Genomic DNA, 14884 nt, shown 5'->3' with positions numbered 1-14884 from the left:
CCGCTAACAACAAAACAATAGCCACCTCAATACGCCTAATAACCAACACCAAGAATCCGCCTTAACACAAACTCACACCAAAACTGAAATTCATTGACCCAGTCCATGTAAAGTTATTGAAAGGAAAACTAATAGTTGTCATGAACTATTAAAGTTTCCATCAAGTTGAGAACTACAGCGGAAAATACCTCGACTTGGGACACACACACATGGACGGGGACACACACATGGACGGGGGCACGCACACACACACATGGACGGGGATACACACACACACACACACATGGACGGGGGCACACACGAAAGACAAGAACCTGTCCCAATACACTTTCGTAGCTAAACTGAGATTAATTCACAAAGTCTAGTTAGCGTCATGGACCGAGAGGCAACATTTAACACGAATTACCCCGAGTTTCACACAGTCAATGGTTGTGTATACTCAGGTGTTAGTTAATAAGGCAAGGAATTAGGTCGATACGCCTAATCTATATTTAACACCGAGATGAATCCAACCTTAAGTTATTGAGCGGAATATTAATTTTGTCGCAAACAGATGTACGATAGATAGACAGACAGATACCAGTGTTATATATCCCCATAATCTTTAGTCCTGATACCATTGAGAATAACAGAAGCCGTGTACCACAGCACCACCGCCTACCTATCTTACTACCACAGCACCACCGCTTACCCTACCTTACTACCACAGTCCACAGCAGAGCACCATCTTGCCCCCACACTGCACCACAGCCTTAAACTACTGCCGCGGGCCACAGCACAGCACCACCTTGCCTCACACAGCACAGCGCCGCCTTGCTCCACACAGCACAGCGCCGCCTTGCCCCACACGACACGACACGACACAGCACAGCACAGCACAGCACAGCACAGCACAGCACTGACGCTCAAACAAACTTTACAGAAGAACAATCCTACAACACAAACTATCCCAGAGACTTTACAGCAGCAGAAGCCTTCTTCCTCTCTCTCTTTCTTCACCTCTTCTTCATTCCCTCACATTATCTTCCTTTCGTTTCCTCCATGTACCTCATTTCCGCCATTGTCTGATTTCTTCCTTCCTACGAGTTCTTCCTTGTTAAGTTAATTCATTTTCGTCATTCTCAGTTCTATATCCCCCTTCCTTTATTATTTCCTCTTTATCTTCCTCTTCCTTGATGTCACGTATTTCAGTCATTCGTAGGATCTCGCTCTCTCTCTTGTTCTTCCTCCTCCTCATATTTTTCTCCCCTTCCTCTTTTCCCTCCTTCTCCTTTCCCCTCTCCTCATCTTCTTCCCCCCTCCCATCTTCTTCCCCTCCTCCTCTCCCCCCCTCCTCATCTTCTCCCCTCCTCCTCTTCATCCTCCTCCTGGGTAGACACGGCCCGCCCTCCACTCAGTTTCTCCTCGGGCTAAGGGTGGTCCTTCTCTCGTCTCCAGGAGCCTGTAGTCCCCTTCCCTTTGTCTAGGCCTTTAAGAGATAGTCTCCTCCAGTTGTATCTCCTCCCTGTGTCTTCCCTCCCAGTATCCTCCCCTGTCTTCCTCTTCTTCCCTCCATATGTCGTCCTCTTCTTCCCTCTCTGTCTTCCTTCCTCCTTCTCTCATTGTGTTCTTCCCTCTTCCTTCCTCCTTCCCTCCCCATGTCTTCCTCTTCTTCCCTGTGTCTTCCCCACCTCCTCCCCTCCTCTGTCGTCTCTCCTCCTTCCCACCTCGTGCCTTACCTTCTCCTTCGTCCGTCTCTTCCTCTTCCTCCCCTCTTCTGTCTACTCTCTCTCTCTCTCCCTCCCTCTACCTTCCTGCCCTCCCTCTCTCTCTCCTCCCCCTAGCTGTACCTGTCCCTCTCTCTCTCTCTTGTCTACCCCCCCCTCCCTCAAGCTGTTTCTTCTCTCCTCTCTCCCTCCTCTGTCGTCTCTCCTCCTTCCACCTCGTGCCTTACCTCCTCCTTCGTCCCTGTCTCTTCCCTCTTCCTCCCTTCCTCTGTCTACTCTCTCTCCCTCCTTCTACTTGTGTCTCCCCCTCCCCCCTCAAGATGTTTCTTCTCTCCTCTCTCCCTCCCTTTAGCTGTGCCGTCTTTCCTCTTCTTTTTCTCCCTCAAGCTGTATCTACCGTCTTTCTCCCTCCCTTTAGTTGTGCCTTCTCTCTTCCTTCTTTCTCCATAAGTGAGCCAGTTAAGAGACGCTCTCACATCTCCAGTTAGGGGAAAAGAAATATAATTAACGCGCGAATCTTTGAAGTTCCATCTTAGTGTCGTTGGTTCAGTGAGCCAGTTAGATATGTCCCAGTTAAGGACACAACTTAACGTACACACATCTTTGAGAATCCAGTTAAGTCAGTTAGGTCAAATATTAACCCACGAATCATTAACCATCCACCATTGACATAGCTTAAGTGGGTCAGTCAAACGCATACTCGTCTCCAGTTAAGAATAGAATCATTAACCCGGGAATCGTTTCCAGTCAATTTACCATTAAAGTGAGACAGTTAAGACACCATCTCACTCCCAGTTAAAGAACACAATACTTTAATCTACGACTATTTGGAGTTCCATCTGTCACTGCTTAAGACGGATAAATTATAATATGCATCATTTAAATTTCAAGAGTATCAGAGCTCTCTAGTGAACGACCATCATTCACACCACTTGTCGTATCTCCCTCCCTCCTTGTCGCTCTCAACATCTCTCTCCATCTCCTCCTCTCTCCTTATTCCCCTCCTCTTCCTAGTTCTCTCTCTTAATTCCCTTACCTTCATTATCCCCCTCTCTCATTATTCCCCTCTTCTCCTCCTCATCCGGAATTCCCCTTCTCCTTCCTCTTCATCAGTCCCTCTTCACTTTCCCTCCCTTCATCAGTCCCCCTCCTACACACACCCTTCTCAACATACATTCCCTAAGGCCCTCTTCTGTGACTGCCTTTTCCTTTTATAAATACTCTCTCTCTCTCTCTCTCTCTCTCTCTCTCTCTCATAAACAAATTCGACCATGTGTCCACGATGGCCACAGAACCACCGGGAGGAGCCACCTTGAACACCACTAACAACTTCCAACTTTTCTCTTATTTTAACTAGTGCGGGAGGTGCGAGGATCCCAGGGCACAGGAGAGGGAGGGAAGGAGGGGAGGGAGGGAGGGAGGGAGGGGACGGAGGGGGGAGGAGGAACGGGGGAAGGAACGGGGGAGGGAACGGAGGGGGAACGAGGGGAGGGGGTAGAGGTGGGGACGGAGGGGTGGAAAGGTGCGGGCGATGCTCCTCCTTTCAATACAATGCTAATACCCGGCCACCCGCGGGATCAACACTGCGGCACTCACACTACTAATTACCTTACTACGCCAGCGCGCGCGCGCACACGCACGCACACACGCACGCACACACACACGCACACACACACACACACACACCCTTACCTCAACATAGTCTTCTATCTCACCTTCACTATTTCTATCCGTCTATCTATTTCTATTCCACACACTACCGCCACCATCAAGCACCGCCCCCTACAACAACGAAGACTCCCCGCCTAGACAGCCCAGGTCCCACAGGCCAGCTGGGGAGACAAGCTAGTCGAGCTTTGTTTGCCCAAGAAGACCAATCTAGTTTGTTTTGTTTATCAAGACTGTTAGTAAACAAAAGAGCCGGAATGGGATGGGGAAGGTGGGAGTGTACACTACAGTGATGAGAGCTTGGCTAAGGAGACAGGGAGGGAGGGAGGGTAGACCTAAGAGACAGGGATCGACGCACGCCTGGCCACATCAGGGAAGGCCTAGGGGGAAGGGGAGTCAGAGGGTCGGCATAGGCTACGCTACGTTATGGAGGCATTCACAGCAAACTACGGCGATGTGATGGGGTGGGGTACAGTAGTGCGGGACATAGGCTAGATCTAGAGGGTCACTCTCAGCTGTCCTTGTAACTGGGGATGTAAGAACCCATCTACAAGCCTGACTTAGATTAAAATACCAAAGTCATGTCAACATATTGTCAAAATTATTAAGGTTCCTCCTCTAATACACACGTTTAGTTAGCACCAATTAGGAGACAAAATTAAGTACAGAATCCTTGTGGATCCCGACCATAAAATACATCAGCAGTATGAGCAATCAAGAGTACACTGGCGTTCCCCTCCATCCCGTGATGACATGTTTGTGGCAGCTACGCCTGATGAATGTTCCCCGCCCTTCTGCCTCCAGTAGGGCCCCTTTATAAGACAAGCGACAGATATACAGAATTAAGAGGGTGCACGAAGTGGACAGAACAAGACAGGACAGAACGGGGTAAGACTAAGGGCAGGATGTAGCAGTCGGTAGCAGGCCAGGCCAAGCACGACACAAGGACAAACACAATCTCTAGGACAAACAGCACAAGATAAACGCTGGGGAAAGCCTCCTGCCTGAGAGCAGACTTCCGTGTCCACACCGAGACGACCAGCAACAAAGTTGGCAGGGCAAAAACTGGGGCGTAATTGAAAGGCAGAAGGCAATCACCTGCGCTAAGGAGGACGGCTCTCCCCACTCCCCCCTCACCCCGCCCGCCGCTAACTCACCAGAAGGGTGAGAGGATCCTCTTCCAGGATGGGGAGGAAGATACGAGGATTCTTTTCCAAGATCAAAATAAATTTTCCCAAGATGGGGAGGAGGATACCTGGACACTTCCAAGATGGGGAAGAGGATGCCTGGAGTCTTCCCCGTTGTAAATATGGATGAAACCTTAACGATTGAGAAAAGAGGACAAGAACTTTTTTCCCAATTTGTGACGAGGCAGAAGGAACATGGATTGTGTCCACTTAACGAAGAAAGAGGAACAAGGATTCTCTGCCCACTTGACGGGAAGAAGAGGCCTCTGTCTCACCAGGATCTGAAGAGGGCCAAGACTCCACTCAGTCTTAATGGGGAAGTGAAGTCTCTCCCTCTCATACAGGAGGACATGTTGAGGTTCCTCTTTCCTCATTACGGAGACATTCGCTTTACGATGGGGAGGAGGTGAGGGCTTCCGTCTTATCTTTATGAGGGGAATTAAACCTCTACCTCGCAAGGGTCAAGACTCTCATAATGGGTGAAGCAGAGGAGAGGGTCAGGACTCTCCCCTCATAATGGGTGAAGCAGAGGAGAGGGTCAGGACTCTCCCCTCATAATGGGTGAAGCAGAGGAGAGGGTCAGGACTCTCCCCTCATAATGGGTGAAGCAGAGGAGAGGGTCAGGATTCTCCCCTCATAATGGGTGAAGCAGAGGAGAGGGTCAGGATTCTCCCCTCATAATGGGTGAAGTAAAACCGCCAATTAACGAGGAAAAGGAGAGAGTAAGGACGTTCCTCCTTTATGATTGAAGAGATTCGAAGCTCTCCTCCCACTTATTCACTCATCCTCCCTTTCACCCACTCACTCACTTACCCATTCTCCCTCTCATTCACTCACTTATCTCACCTATTTCTCCCTCTCATCCACTCATTCTCCCTCTCCCACTCGTTCTACCTCTCATTCACCTCCCCACTAACAAAATCTTCCCCTCTCCTACTCATTCACTCTCACACTCTCTCTCTACCACTCATTCTCCCTCTCATTTACTCACTCTCCCTCTCTCTCTACCACTCACCTCCCCACTAACAAAGCCTTCCACTCACTCACTCACCCTTTCACCCATTCATTCACTCACCCCGCACGATGATAACACTGAGACCCGCCTCAAGTGCTGACCTTTTTCACCCTCAACTCACAGCAATAACACAATTATGAAAACCCCAGCGCGCGCAGACGTTGTTTACATGGAGGTACAGCCTTAATGAATTATACCCAGGAGGCAAATAAAGACATTCCGTGGACAAAATTGGGTCTCTGGATACAGGGTAGCATGGAGTCGGCTGTCCCTGTAACGTAGGAATGTCGCCCTTCCCTGTAACGTGAGAATGTCGCTGCCACCCCCCTGTAATCAAGAGATGCCACCCCCCTGTAATCAAGATACGCCACCTCTGTAACCTGGAGTACAAGGGGGCCAGCATTTCTGGGTACAGGGAGTGACCTTCCCGAAATGCAGAGGGTGACGTCACTGAGATACAGGGCGAGGGGGCCAGGTCCCTGGAAGGGCCAGCACCTGGGGAGGAGATGGAGGTCAATGAACCAGGGTGTCTGGAGGCCGCCGGCGCTGACCAATTTACCTCCCATTACCAACAGAGATGAGACCAAGCGGCTCCTATCTGACGTCACCACTGCTACTCCCAACAGAGAGTGAGAGAAAGATAGAAGAAAAAAAGGAGAAAAAGATACACAGATAAAGAGAAAAAAGATGAGAAAGATAAAAGAGAAGGGATGGGAGAGGAGATAAAGAGACGAGAGAAAAAGAAAAACAGAGAGAGAGAGAGAGAGAGAGAGACTACACAAAACTCCAGTCAGTGATGGGTACAAGGAGGAGAAAGTTAACAGTACAGTATACAAGAACCACTAAGTCACCTGTACTCCACGACCAAGTTACCAACACTACGTCACCTTCCACTCCTAATAAACAAAACACATCAGACGGCAACACTAAGGCAAAAAAAAAAAGTAATTCAAAACAAAACTCATCGTGATAAAGGGTTGAGATATAATACAGAAAACGATATAAACCAAAAATGATGACAAAGTAGCCAACGAGGTGAAGGCCAGGTGATGACTGTGGTAACGGTACACCATGATATACATTCATACCACACTCACTGTACCGGCCAGATAGGTGAGAGAAATTCAGTTAAAATATTCACGGTGGCCAGAGTGCCAGTCAAGGGTATCGACCTGACCTGACCTGACCTGACCCCCTTCTGCTGCTCACCATATAAAACTATCTGGCACCACTGTCAACAAACCAGGAATTTTCACCATAAACTGTATAAAATTCCCTTAAAATAAACAACACACAATAAACATGACAAGACTCGTATGTATTAAACTACAGTCACTGGAGGTAGAGTGAACGTTCGTGCGATGTTAACTTCCGTAAGCGTGTCACTGAGGGGAGAAGGGGGTACGCCAGGCGCTTATGATTGCTCATGCTGGCGCCGGTTTTATAGCTAGGAGCGGGAAAATGTGGCAGGAGGAGGCAAGACGAGCAGGGAGGGTATTGTGTGTGTGAGACAAAAGATCCTGGTGGGTGGTGCTCCCTCCCTCCCTCCCCATCACTGCTCCCTTCCTCTCCACCAATGCTCCCTTCCTCCCCACCACTGCTCCCTTCCTCCCCACAACTGTTCCTTCCCTCCCCATCACTGCTCCCTTTCTCCCCACCATCAACAACCTTCTCCCCGCACAGCTCCCTTCCTCCCCACTACTGATCCCTTCTCCTCCCCGCACAGCTACCTTCCTCCCCACCACTGACTCCTTCCCCCACCACTGATCCCCTTTCTCTCCCTGCACAGCTTACCTTCCTCCCCTGCACCACTGATCCCTCCCTGCACAGCCACCTCCCCACCACTGATCCCTTCTCCTCCCACCAACTAACCACCTCTTCACCGCCTCCCCCTACTACTGCTTGTCTGCCCTCCATCATCCCTGCTGCTCCACCCACCACGTCCCATACTCAAAGCTGCCTCCTCCCTCAGCACCTACCACACCTCCATCGGTTTAACCCCCCAAAAAAATACTAATTCCCCACCCTCCCCCTCCCTACACCCTCCCCAGCCTTCTTGATTCCTCACGCCTACCTCAATTCCACCCCCCTTCCCCACAGCTCCCCAGGACCCAATCTTCCCCTCCGTCTCGCTGCGTCCTGATTGGTTATAAGGTAAGAACTAACCAACCCAACTGTCAACAGGTGACACGCCTCAGCTGACACGCACCGGGTGACACGCCCATTATGACAACCTTGTGCCACATTTCTTGTGATGAGCCTCGGTGACACATGTCAGGACACACCCTAGTTGACATGCACATACCGAAAACACACGCAAATAATACCTACACCCAAAACAACACACATTCCTATGTCATACCAGATAACACGCCCCATGATACACACGACTCTGACACACTCACATCCACACGCTCAATGACACATACCACGTTGACACACGCCCCCGGCCCATCAACACCCACTTAGAAACCAGCCAATTTTCCCTCCATAAATCAAATTATGGAGGTTGGCGCTACGCTGTTCCAACGTGCGCTGCTATTTTCAATATGGAAATAGCGGTGCACGGTCGGGAGACGGGGGTGCAGTGACGCCCTAGGAGGAGGGGTCACGGTCGGGAGACGGGGGTGCAGTGACGCCCTAGGAGGAGGGGTCACGGTCGGGAGAAGGGGGTGCAGTGACGCCCTAGGAGGAGGGGTCACGGTCGGGAGTAGGGGGTGCAGTGACGCCCTAGGAGGAGGGGTCACGGTCGGGAGTAGGGGGTGCAGTGACGCCCTAGGAGGAGGGGTCACGGTCGGGAGATGGGGGGTGGTGTGACGCCCTAGGAGGAGGGTCACGGTCGGGAGACGGGGGGTGCAGTGACGCCCTAGGAGGAGGGGCATGGCCGGGAGGCAGTGACGCCCTAGGAGGAGGGGTCATGGTCGGGAGTAGGGTGCAGTGGGACGCCCTAGGAGGAGGGGTCACGGTCGGGAGAAGGGGGTGCAGTGACGCCCTAGGAGGAGGGGTCACGGTCGGGAGAAGGGGGTGCAGTGACGCCCTAGGAGGAGGGGTCACGGTCGGGAGAAAGGGGTGCAGTGACGCCCTAGGAGGAGGGGTCACGGTCGGGGAGGGTGCCAGCCAGTAGCTCCTGTTGTAGCCAGTAGTTCTGGGGGTGGGCAATTGCATAAATATCAGGAACGTAAAATATATACATGAGAGAGAGAGAGAGGAGAGAGAGAGAGAGGAGGAGAGGGGGGATGGATGGATGGATGGATGGGATGGATGGGCGGGCGGAAGAGCGGAACTTAACCCCAGTTGTTTTAGATGAGATTACTTCTGACGACTGTGGTTCATTATGGTTATTTCGTGCATCGTATATACTGTACTGTATATGGGAGACGAGACTAACTCACCCAACTCCGAAACTAAACTGAAACTCGACGTGATATAAGACTCCGCTGACACTGGTCTCTCACCCACATCTGACAAAGGAGTATGTCGGTGTCAGGGAACGAACCCAGCTCTTCCAGGGTAGAGTAACACACACACACACACACACACACACACACACACACACACACACCATTCTTAATCCCCTTCCTCCAGGCTATTCTTTGTTCCCTGACCAGTACAGTACAAAGTTTTTACTGCTGGTGATGTCCCCGGTACTGGTGTTGTGTTTGGTGATGTTCCCGGTACTGGTGTTGTGTTTGGTGATGTCCCTGGTACTGGTGTTGTGTTTGGTGATGTCCCCGGTACTGGTGTTGTGTTTGGTGATGTCCCCGGTACTGGTAAGTTAGGTTTTGTGATGGTCCTGGTAATTGGTGTTGTGTTTGGTGATGTCTCGGTACTGGTGGTTAGGTTTGGTGATAAGTCTTGGTACTGGTGTTGTGTTTGGTGATGTCTTGGTACTGGTGTTGTGTTTGGTGATGTTCCTGGTCTCTGGTGTTGTGTTTGGTGATGTTCCCTGGTAATTGGTGTCAGGTTTTGGTGATGTCCCTATACTGGTGTTAGGTTTGGTGATGTCCCTGCAATTGGTGTTGTGTTTGGTGATGTCCCTGGTATTGGTGTTGTGTTTTGGTGATGTCCCTTGGTGTTGTTTGGTGATGTCCTTGGTAATTGGTGTGTTGTGTTTGGTGATGTCCTTGGTACTGGTGTTGTGTTTGGTGTTGGTCCCGGTACTGGTGTTGTGTTTGGTGATGTCCTGGTATTGGTGTTGTGTTTGGTGATGTCTTCGGTACTGGTGTTGTGTTTGGTGATGGCCCTGGCACTGGTGTTGTGTTTGGTGATGGTCCTGGTACTGGTGTTGTTTGGTGATGTCCTCGGTACTGGTGTTGTGTTTGGTGATGTCCTCGGTACTGGTGTTGTGTTTGGTGTTGGTCCCGGTACTGGTGTTGTGTTTGGTGATGTCCCCGGTACTGGTGTTGTGTTTGGTGATGTCCCCGGTACTGAAGCTCCTCACCAAGCCCTAGGTCGTCCCCACTAGGTCTGAGGGCTTCTCCAACAAACTCCAGGACATCCCAGGTCTTCCTATAATCTCAATGTTAGTCCCAGGTCGTCTCTATAAGGCCCAGGTCGTCTTTATAAGGCCCAGGTCCTCCCATCAATTCCAGGTCGTCCCAGCAGGTCCTACCACACCATCAGACGGGTCTTGTGGCGTCTGACCCAATTTTTCTCACTCTTAGGATCCTCTTCCTCCTTCTAGTCCCGACGGAGACTCCTTATTACCACCTCCATTGATCCTACCCCCACCAGTGTCCCCCTCCTACCACTACCCTCCCTACCCCTTTACCCCCCCTACCCCTTCACGTTCCTCTATGCCTTTTATCCTTCACTAATTATATATTGGCCTTCCTCCTTCCCTCGAGTAGTTTTGTTCCTTCCTCCTCCTCCTTCACCACACTGTTGGATACTACTACTATTACTACTATCACAACTACAGCTACTTCTCATGCCCCCTCCTCTTTTCCTCCTCACCCCTTTCTTTTCCTCTTACTCATTCCTTATTCTTCTTCCTCAGCCCCACCCCCCCCTTTCATCATCATCCCTTCCCTCCTCCTCTTCTCCCCACACCCTCTTTTCTTCCTCCTCATAACCCTCTCTTCCTTATCCCTTCCCCCTCCCCTTCTTCCTCCTCCTGCTTATCTCCTTTCACACATCCCTGCTCCGTTAATTCTGTCTTTCTTTTTATCCTCGATTTATCAATGCCCGTTCCTCTCCCACGCCATCTTTCACCCTCCCACTTCATCCTCCTCCACTTTTACATCTCCTCCCTCCCTCACTCCAGCTTAAACACCTCCTCCATCCTACACCAATTCTATCCTACCCCCCTCTCCTCCACCCAAACCCCACCCCCCCCCCTCTCCTCCCTGCAAACCCCACCCTACCCCCCCCCCTCTCCTCACCAGCCACCCCTACCCCCTCTCCTCCTGTCCCCCCTCTCCTCCCAAACCTCCCCCCCCTCTCCTCCCACCATATCTACCCCTACCTCCCTCCTCCTGTACATTACCTCCATTGTTTAATGGGTCTTCCGTCATCTCCCCCCCCTCTCCTACCCTCCCTCCCTCCCTCCCTAGACACTACACTACAGCATCTTCCTCCGCCTCACTTTATTTCAATCTTTCTCCTCGGCTAATTTTCGTTTTCCTCTCTTTTCATTTTATTGACCTCTTCCTTTTTTTATTCTATTCAAGGGTTTGTTCCTCTTTCTCGTGTATCTTGAGTGTTTCTCCTCCTTCCTTCTTCCCTCCTTCACTCACGCTATTGTTATCCACTTCTTCTGCTGCTGCTTGTCTCCGTCTTCCTCTTCCTACACCGACCCATCCTCCTCATCCTTCTCTACCACCCTCTTATCTTTCTCCTTGGCCCCCTCCTCTTCCTCCTCTCCGTCTCCTCTTCCGCCATCTTTTTCCTCTGCTCCCCACCATCACCTCTTTTTACATAATTTTCTTCTCCCTTCTCTCCATCTCTTCTTTTTCTTCTCACACTATCATCTTTTTCCTCTCCTCCTCTCTGCCTTCTCTTCTTCCTCCTCCTCCTCCACTAATTTGGTTGTCTCTTCCCTGGCTTCTACCTTGCCATCTTCCTACTCCGTCTTATTTCCTCTTTATCCCAACTTCCTCCATTCCCTTGGGTTTTATCAGCGTCTTCCTCTTCTTCATCAATCAAGTTTATAGTTAACAACTTTATCGCCTGTACAGTATATTGAGTTCCATCTCACATTCTTCCTTTCCACCCCACGTTCTTTCTTTCTACCCCACGTTCGTTCTTTCTTTCCATCTCACGTTCTTCCTTTCCACTCCACATTCTTCCTTTCCACCTCACATTCTTCCTTTCCACTCCACGTTCTTGCCTTCCACCCCACGTTCTTTCTTTCCACTCCACATTCTTTCCACCTCACATTCTTCCTTTCCACCCCACGTTCTTGTTTTCCACCCTACGTTCTTCCTTTCCACCTCCCGCCCTTCCCTTCCACTTTATGCCCATACTCTCCACCTCCGCCCCTCCTTTCTCTCCACCTCACGTTGTTACCTCCCATCTTATTCTCTTCCTTCTCTCTCCCGACAACATCAAGCACAGCCTCTGATTCTCTGCCTGCCTCTACCCCCTTAAGAGTTTACTGCCCTATTCGGGGATGGAAATGCCCATAAAAAACTCAGATGGTGCCAAGACTGGTGCCCAAAACCCCCTGACCAAAACTTCAAGAGGTCCTGAATATTGTCGGCGGAGATAACTTATCGAGTACACTGTATAACTATTTCATTCAAACACACACACACACACACACTACGGTGAAATACATGAAATAATAATGGTTGCCCCTCGTGTTCTTGGATGGCTGGCCATAGAGCCACCTAGACGTGAATTTATTTAAGGTGTAGAAGCTGTCGCCAACACATCAACCACACACCGGCTGTATGACCCAGTGTCAAGGAATAATACGAGAAGAGAAGACCGGACAACTCACCAACTGCACTGGCTAACCATTACCCCGGAACACAATCCGAAAATCGAATAACATCCAGGTTCTCAATTACTGCTGGGTAGACAGAGGGTAATGGCAAAAAGAAACTTGCCCATAGTTTCACCCTGCGAGGGAATCGAACCTGGCTCCATTCCTCTGCGAAGCGAGCATGCTGACCATTGCACAACTAGTTCCACATTACACACACACACATTCTACACTACACTACTACACTGCACACATCAGGTACTGGTGTCAGCCAGTAGTCACCAGGTAAATAGACCAATCACGGTGAAACTTACAGGTCGCGGATACCACTGAATAGCTACTCATTACCGACGAAGGTAGAATTGCAGATTATGAGGCCAGGTAACGTAGTGATCCAGGTACTGTGGCCTGGTGAAGTATAATAACATGAGCTGAGAGGGACTCCAAATGTGCCCTCCAATAGAACCATTATCCACCATCATTATCCTCGTCCCCATTACGACCGACCAAACCATCCGTAACACACACACACACACACAAAAGCTCTTCAAGCACCATAAGCAACTCTTCTTTAAAAACATTACACGTTTACCACAGTAGACTCTAGCGCCCAGTCTCCCTCTCACACAATCTCTCTCTCTCTCTCTCTCTCTCTCTCACAAACGACCCACGCACACGCCAACACACCCATCCGTCTCCAAAACCCACAAAAACAAACCTACCCCAAATACACTCTCGCCCTACTCCCAGCCACACACACATATATACAGTATATATATATATATATATATATATATATATATATATATATATATATATATATATATATATCGCACCTACAGTGATTTACTTGCATATATATATATATATATATATATATATATATATATATATATATACACACATATACAGACAGATCACCACATCCATCCAGGCAGCAAATTTAATTAACCACACTGTAGCCAAACCTCCATAATGGTCCACCACACCAAATAACACACACACACACACCATGGTCCTAGTGTGTGTGTGTGTGTTGTGTGTGTTGTGTGTGTGTGTGTGTGTGTGGTTCTGTCACACGCACAAACATACAATTCACACAACCACACAACAAATTTAATTAACCAGACAACAGTCTCTCCTAAAACGGATGACCACACACTCGTTCACAAACACAAAATACACACACACAAGAGAAACATTAACGTGTTTCATGACTGGCCACATATGAATCCACGGGTGTCGTCACATCTTAATACAGAACGAAAATTTAATCTCAAATATGCACATAACGTTTCTATTTCCAACTGTAGTAGTAGAAGAGAAGGCATGGTTATAAAGGGGGTGTTGGAGGCAATAAAGTAGTAGTAGTAGAGAAGGCATGGTTATAAAGGGGGTGTTGGAGGCAATAAAAGAGTAGTAGTAGTAGAGAAGGCATGGTTATAAAGGGGGTGTTATTGGAGGCCATAAAAAAGTAGTAGTAGAAGAGAAGGCATGGTTATAAAGGGGGTGTTGGAGGCCATAAAAAAGTAGTAGTAGTAGAGAAGGCATGGTTATAAGGGGGGTGTTGGAGGCCATAAAAAAGTAGTAGTAGAAGAGAAGGCATGGTTATAAGGGGGGTGTTGGAGGCCATAAAAGAGTAGTAGTAGAGAAGGCATGGTTATAAAGGGGGTGTTGAAGGCCATAAAAGAGTAGTAGTAGTAGAGAAGGCATGGTTATAAACAGGGCTGTGGAGTCGAAGACAAAACCTTCGACTCCGACTCCGACTCCTCAAATTTTTATGCTTCCGACTCCGACTCCGACTCCTTGGCCTATTTGTAACAACTATTTCTACCATCCTAATTGTAATTTGTATGTTGTAACCTGCATAGGTAAAAAGTAAAACACCGTGGCTATACTGCTACAGCTTTATTAATGATCTGGACGATATTTAAGAACTACAAAAAGATGATAGGCTTGACTTTCAAAGTTTCAATCAAAAGAAAAATAAATTTATTAAGAATTCAAGATATTAACTAGAAAACACCATTTACATGTATATCTAAAAGTTCGATCTCAGCATATGAATTTTGTTTAAGCTCATAATCTGATGTGGATCTAAATGATGATCCTACAATTCCTTTTAAAGTAAAGTTATATATTTATGTACATTAAAGAAATGAATACCTTATTAAGGAAAATGGATAAACCTTACATGATTAAGTTATTAAATTAAATTTGCCTTAATCTCACCAAAAACAGGTTGTAGCTAATTGTTTTGTAGCTGAGAGCCTCTGTGCAGTTTTCAACGAAACAAAATTTGATATAATTCAAAATTTCAAATGGTAAAGAAGAGACTATCGTCCAAAATTATAGTGCTATACTGTGCCTGCTACAA

At 48.7% G+C, this 14884-nt stretch overlaps 1 protein-coding gene across 1 annotated transcript; it reads right to left on the bottom strand.

Annotated features, from left to right (window-relative positions):
• Nucleotides 1-9143: 9143 nt before the first annotated feature.
• LOC121859940 (putative uncharacterized protein DDB_G0290521) lies at nucleotides 9144-11941 on the bottom strand. Its single transcript, XM_042356900.1, is given in 5 exon segments — nucleotides 9144-9343; nucleotides 9468-9522; nucleotides 9738-9761; nucleotides 9764-10085; nucleotides 11880-11941. Coding segments are annotated over 5 exon segments (663 nt in total).
• Between the last annotated feature and the right edge of the window lie 2943 nt (nucleotides 11942-14884).

This window comes from Homarus americanus, unplaced genomic scaffold (assembly GCF_018991925.1).
Source record: "Homarus americanus isolate GMGI-L3 unplaced genomic scaffold, GMGI_Hamer_2.0 scaffold34581, whole genome shotgun sequence".
NCBI lineage: Eukaryota > Metazoa > Arthropoda > Malacostraca > Decapoda > Nephropidae > Homarus > Homarus americanus.
This window is presented reverse-complemented; position numbering and strand designations above follow the sequence as displayed.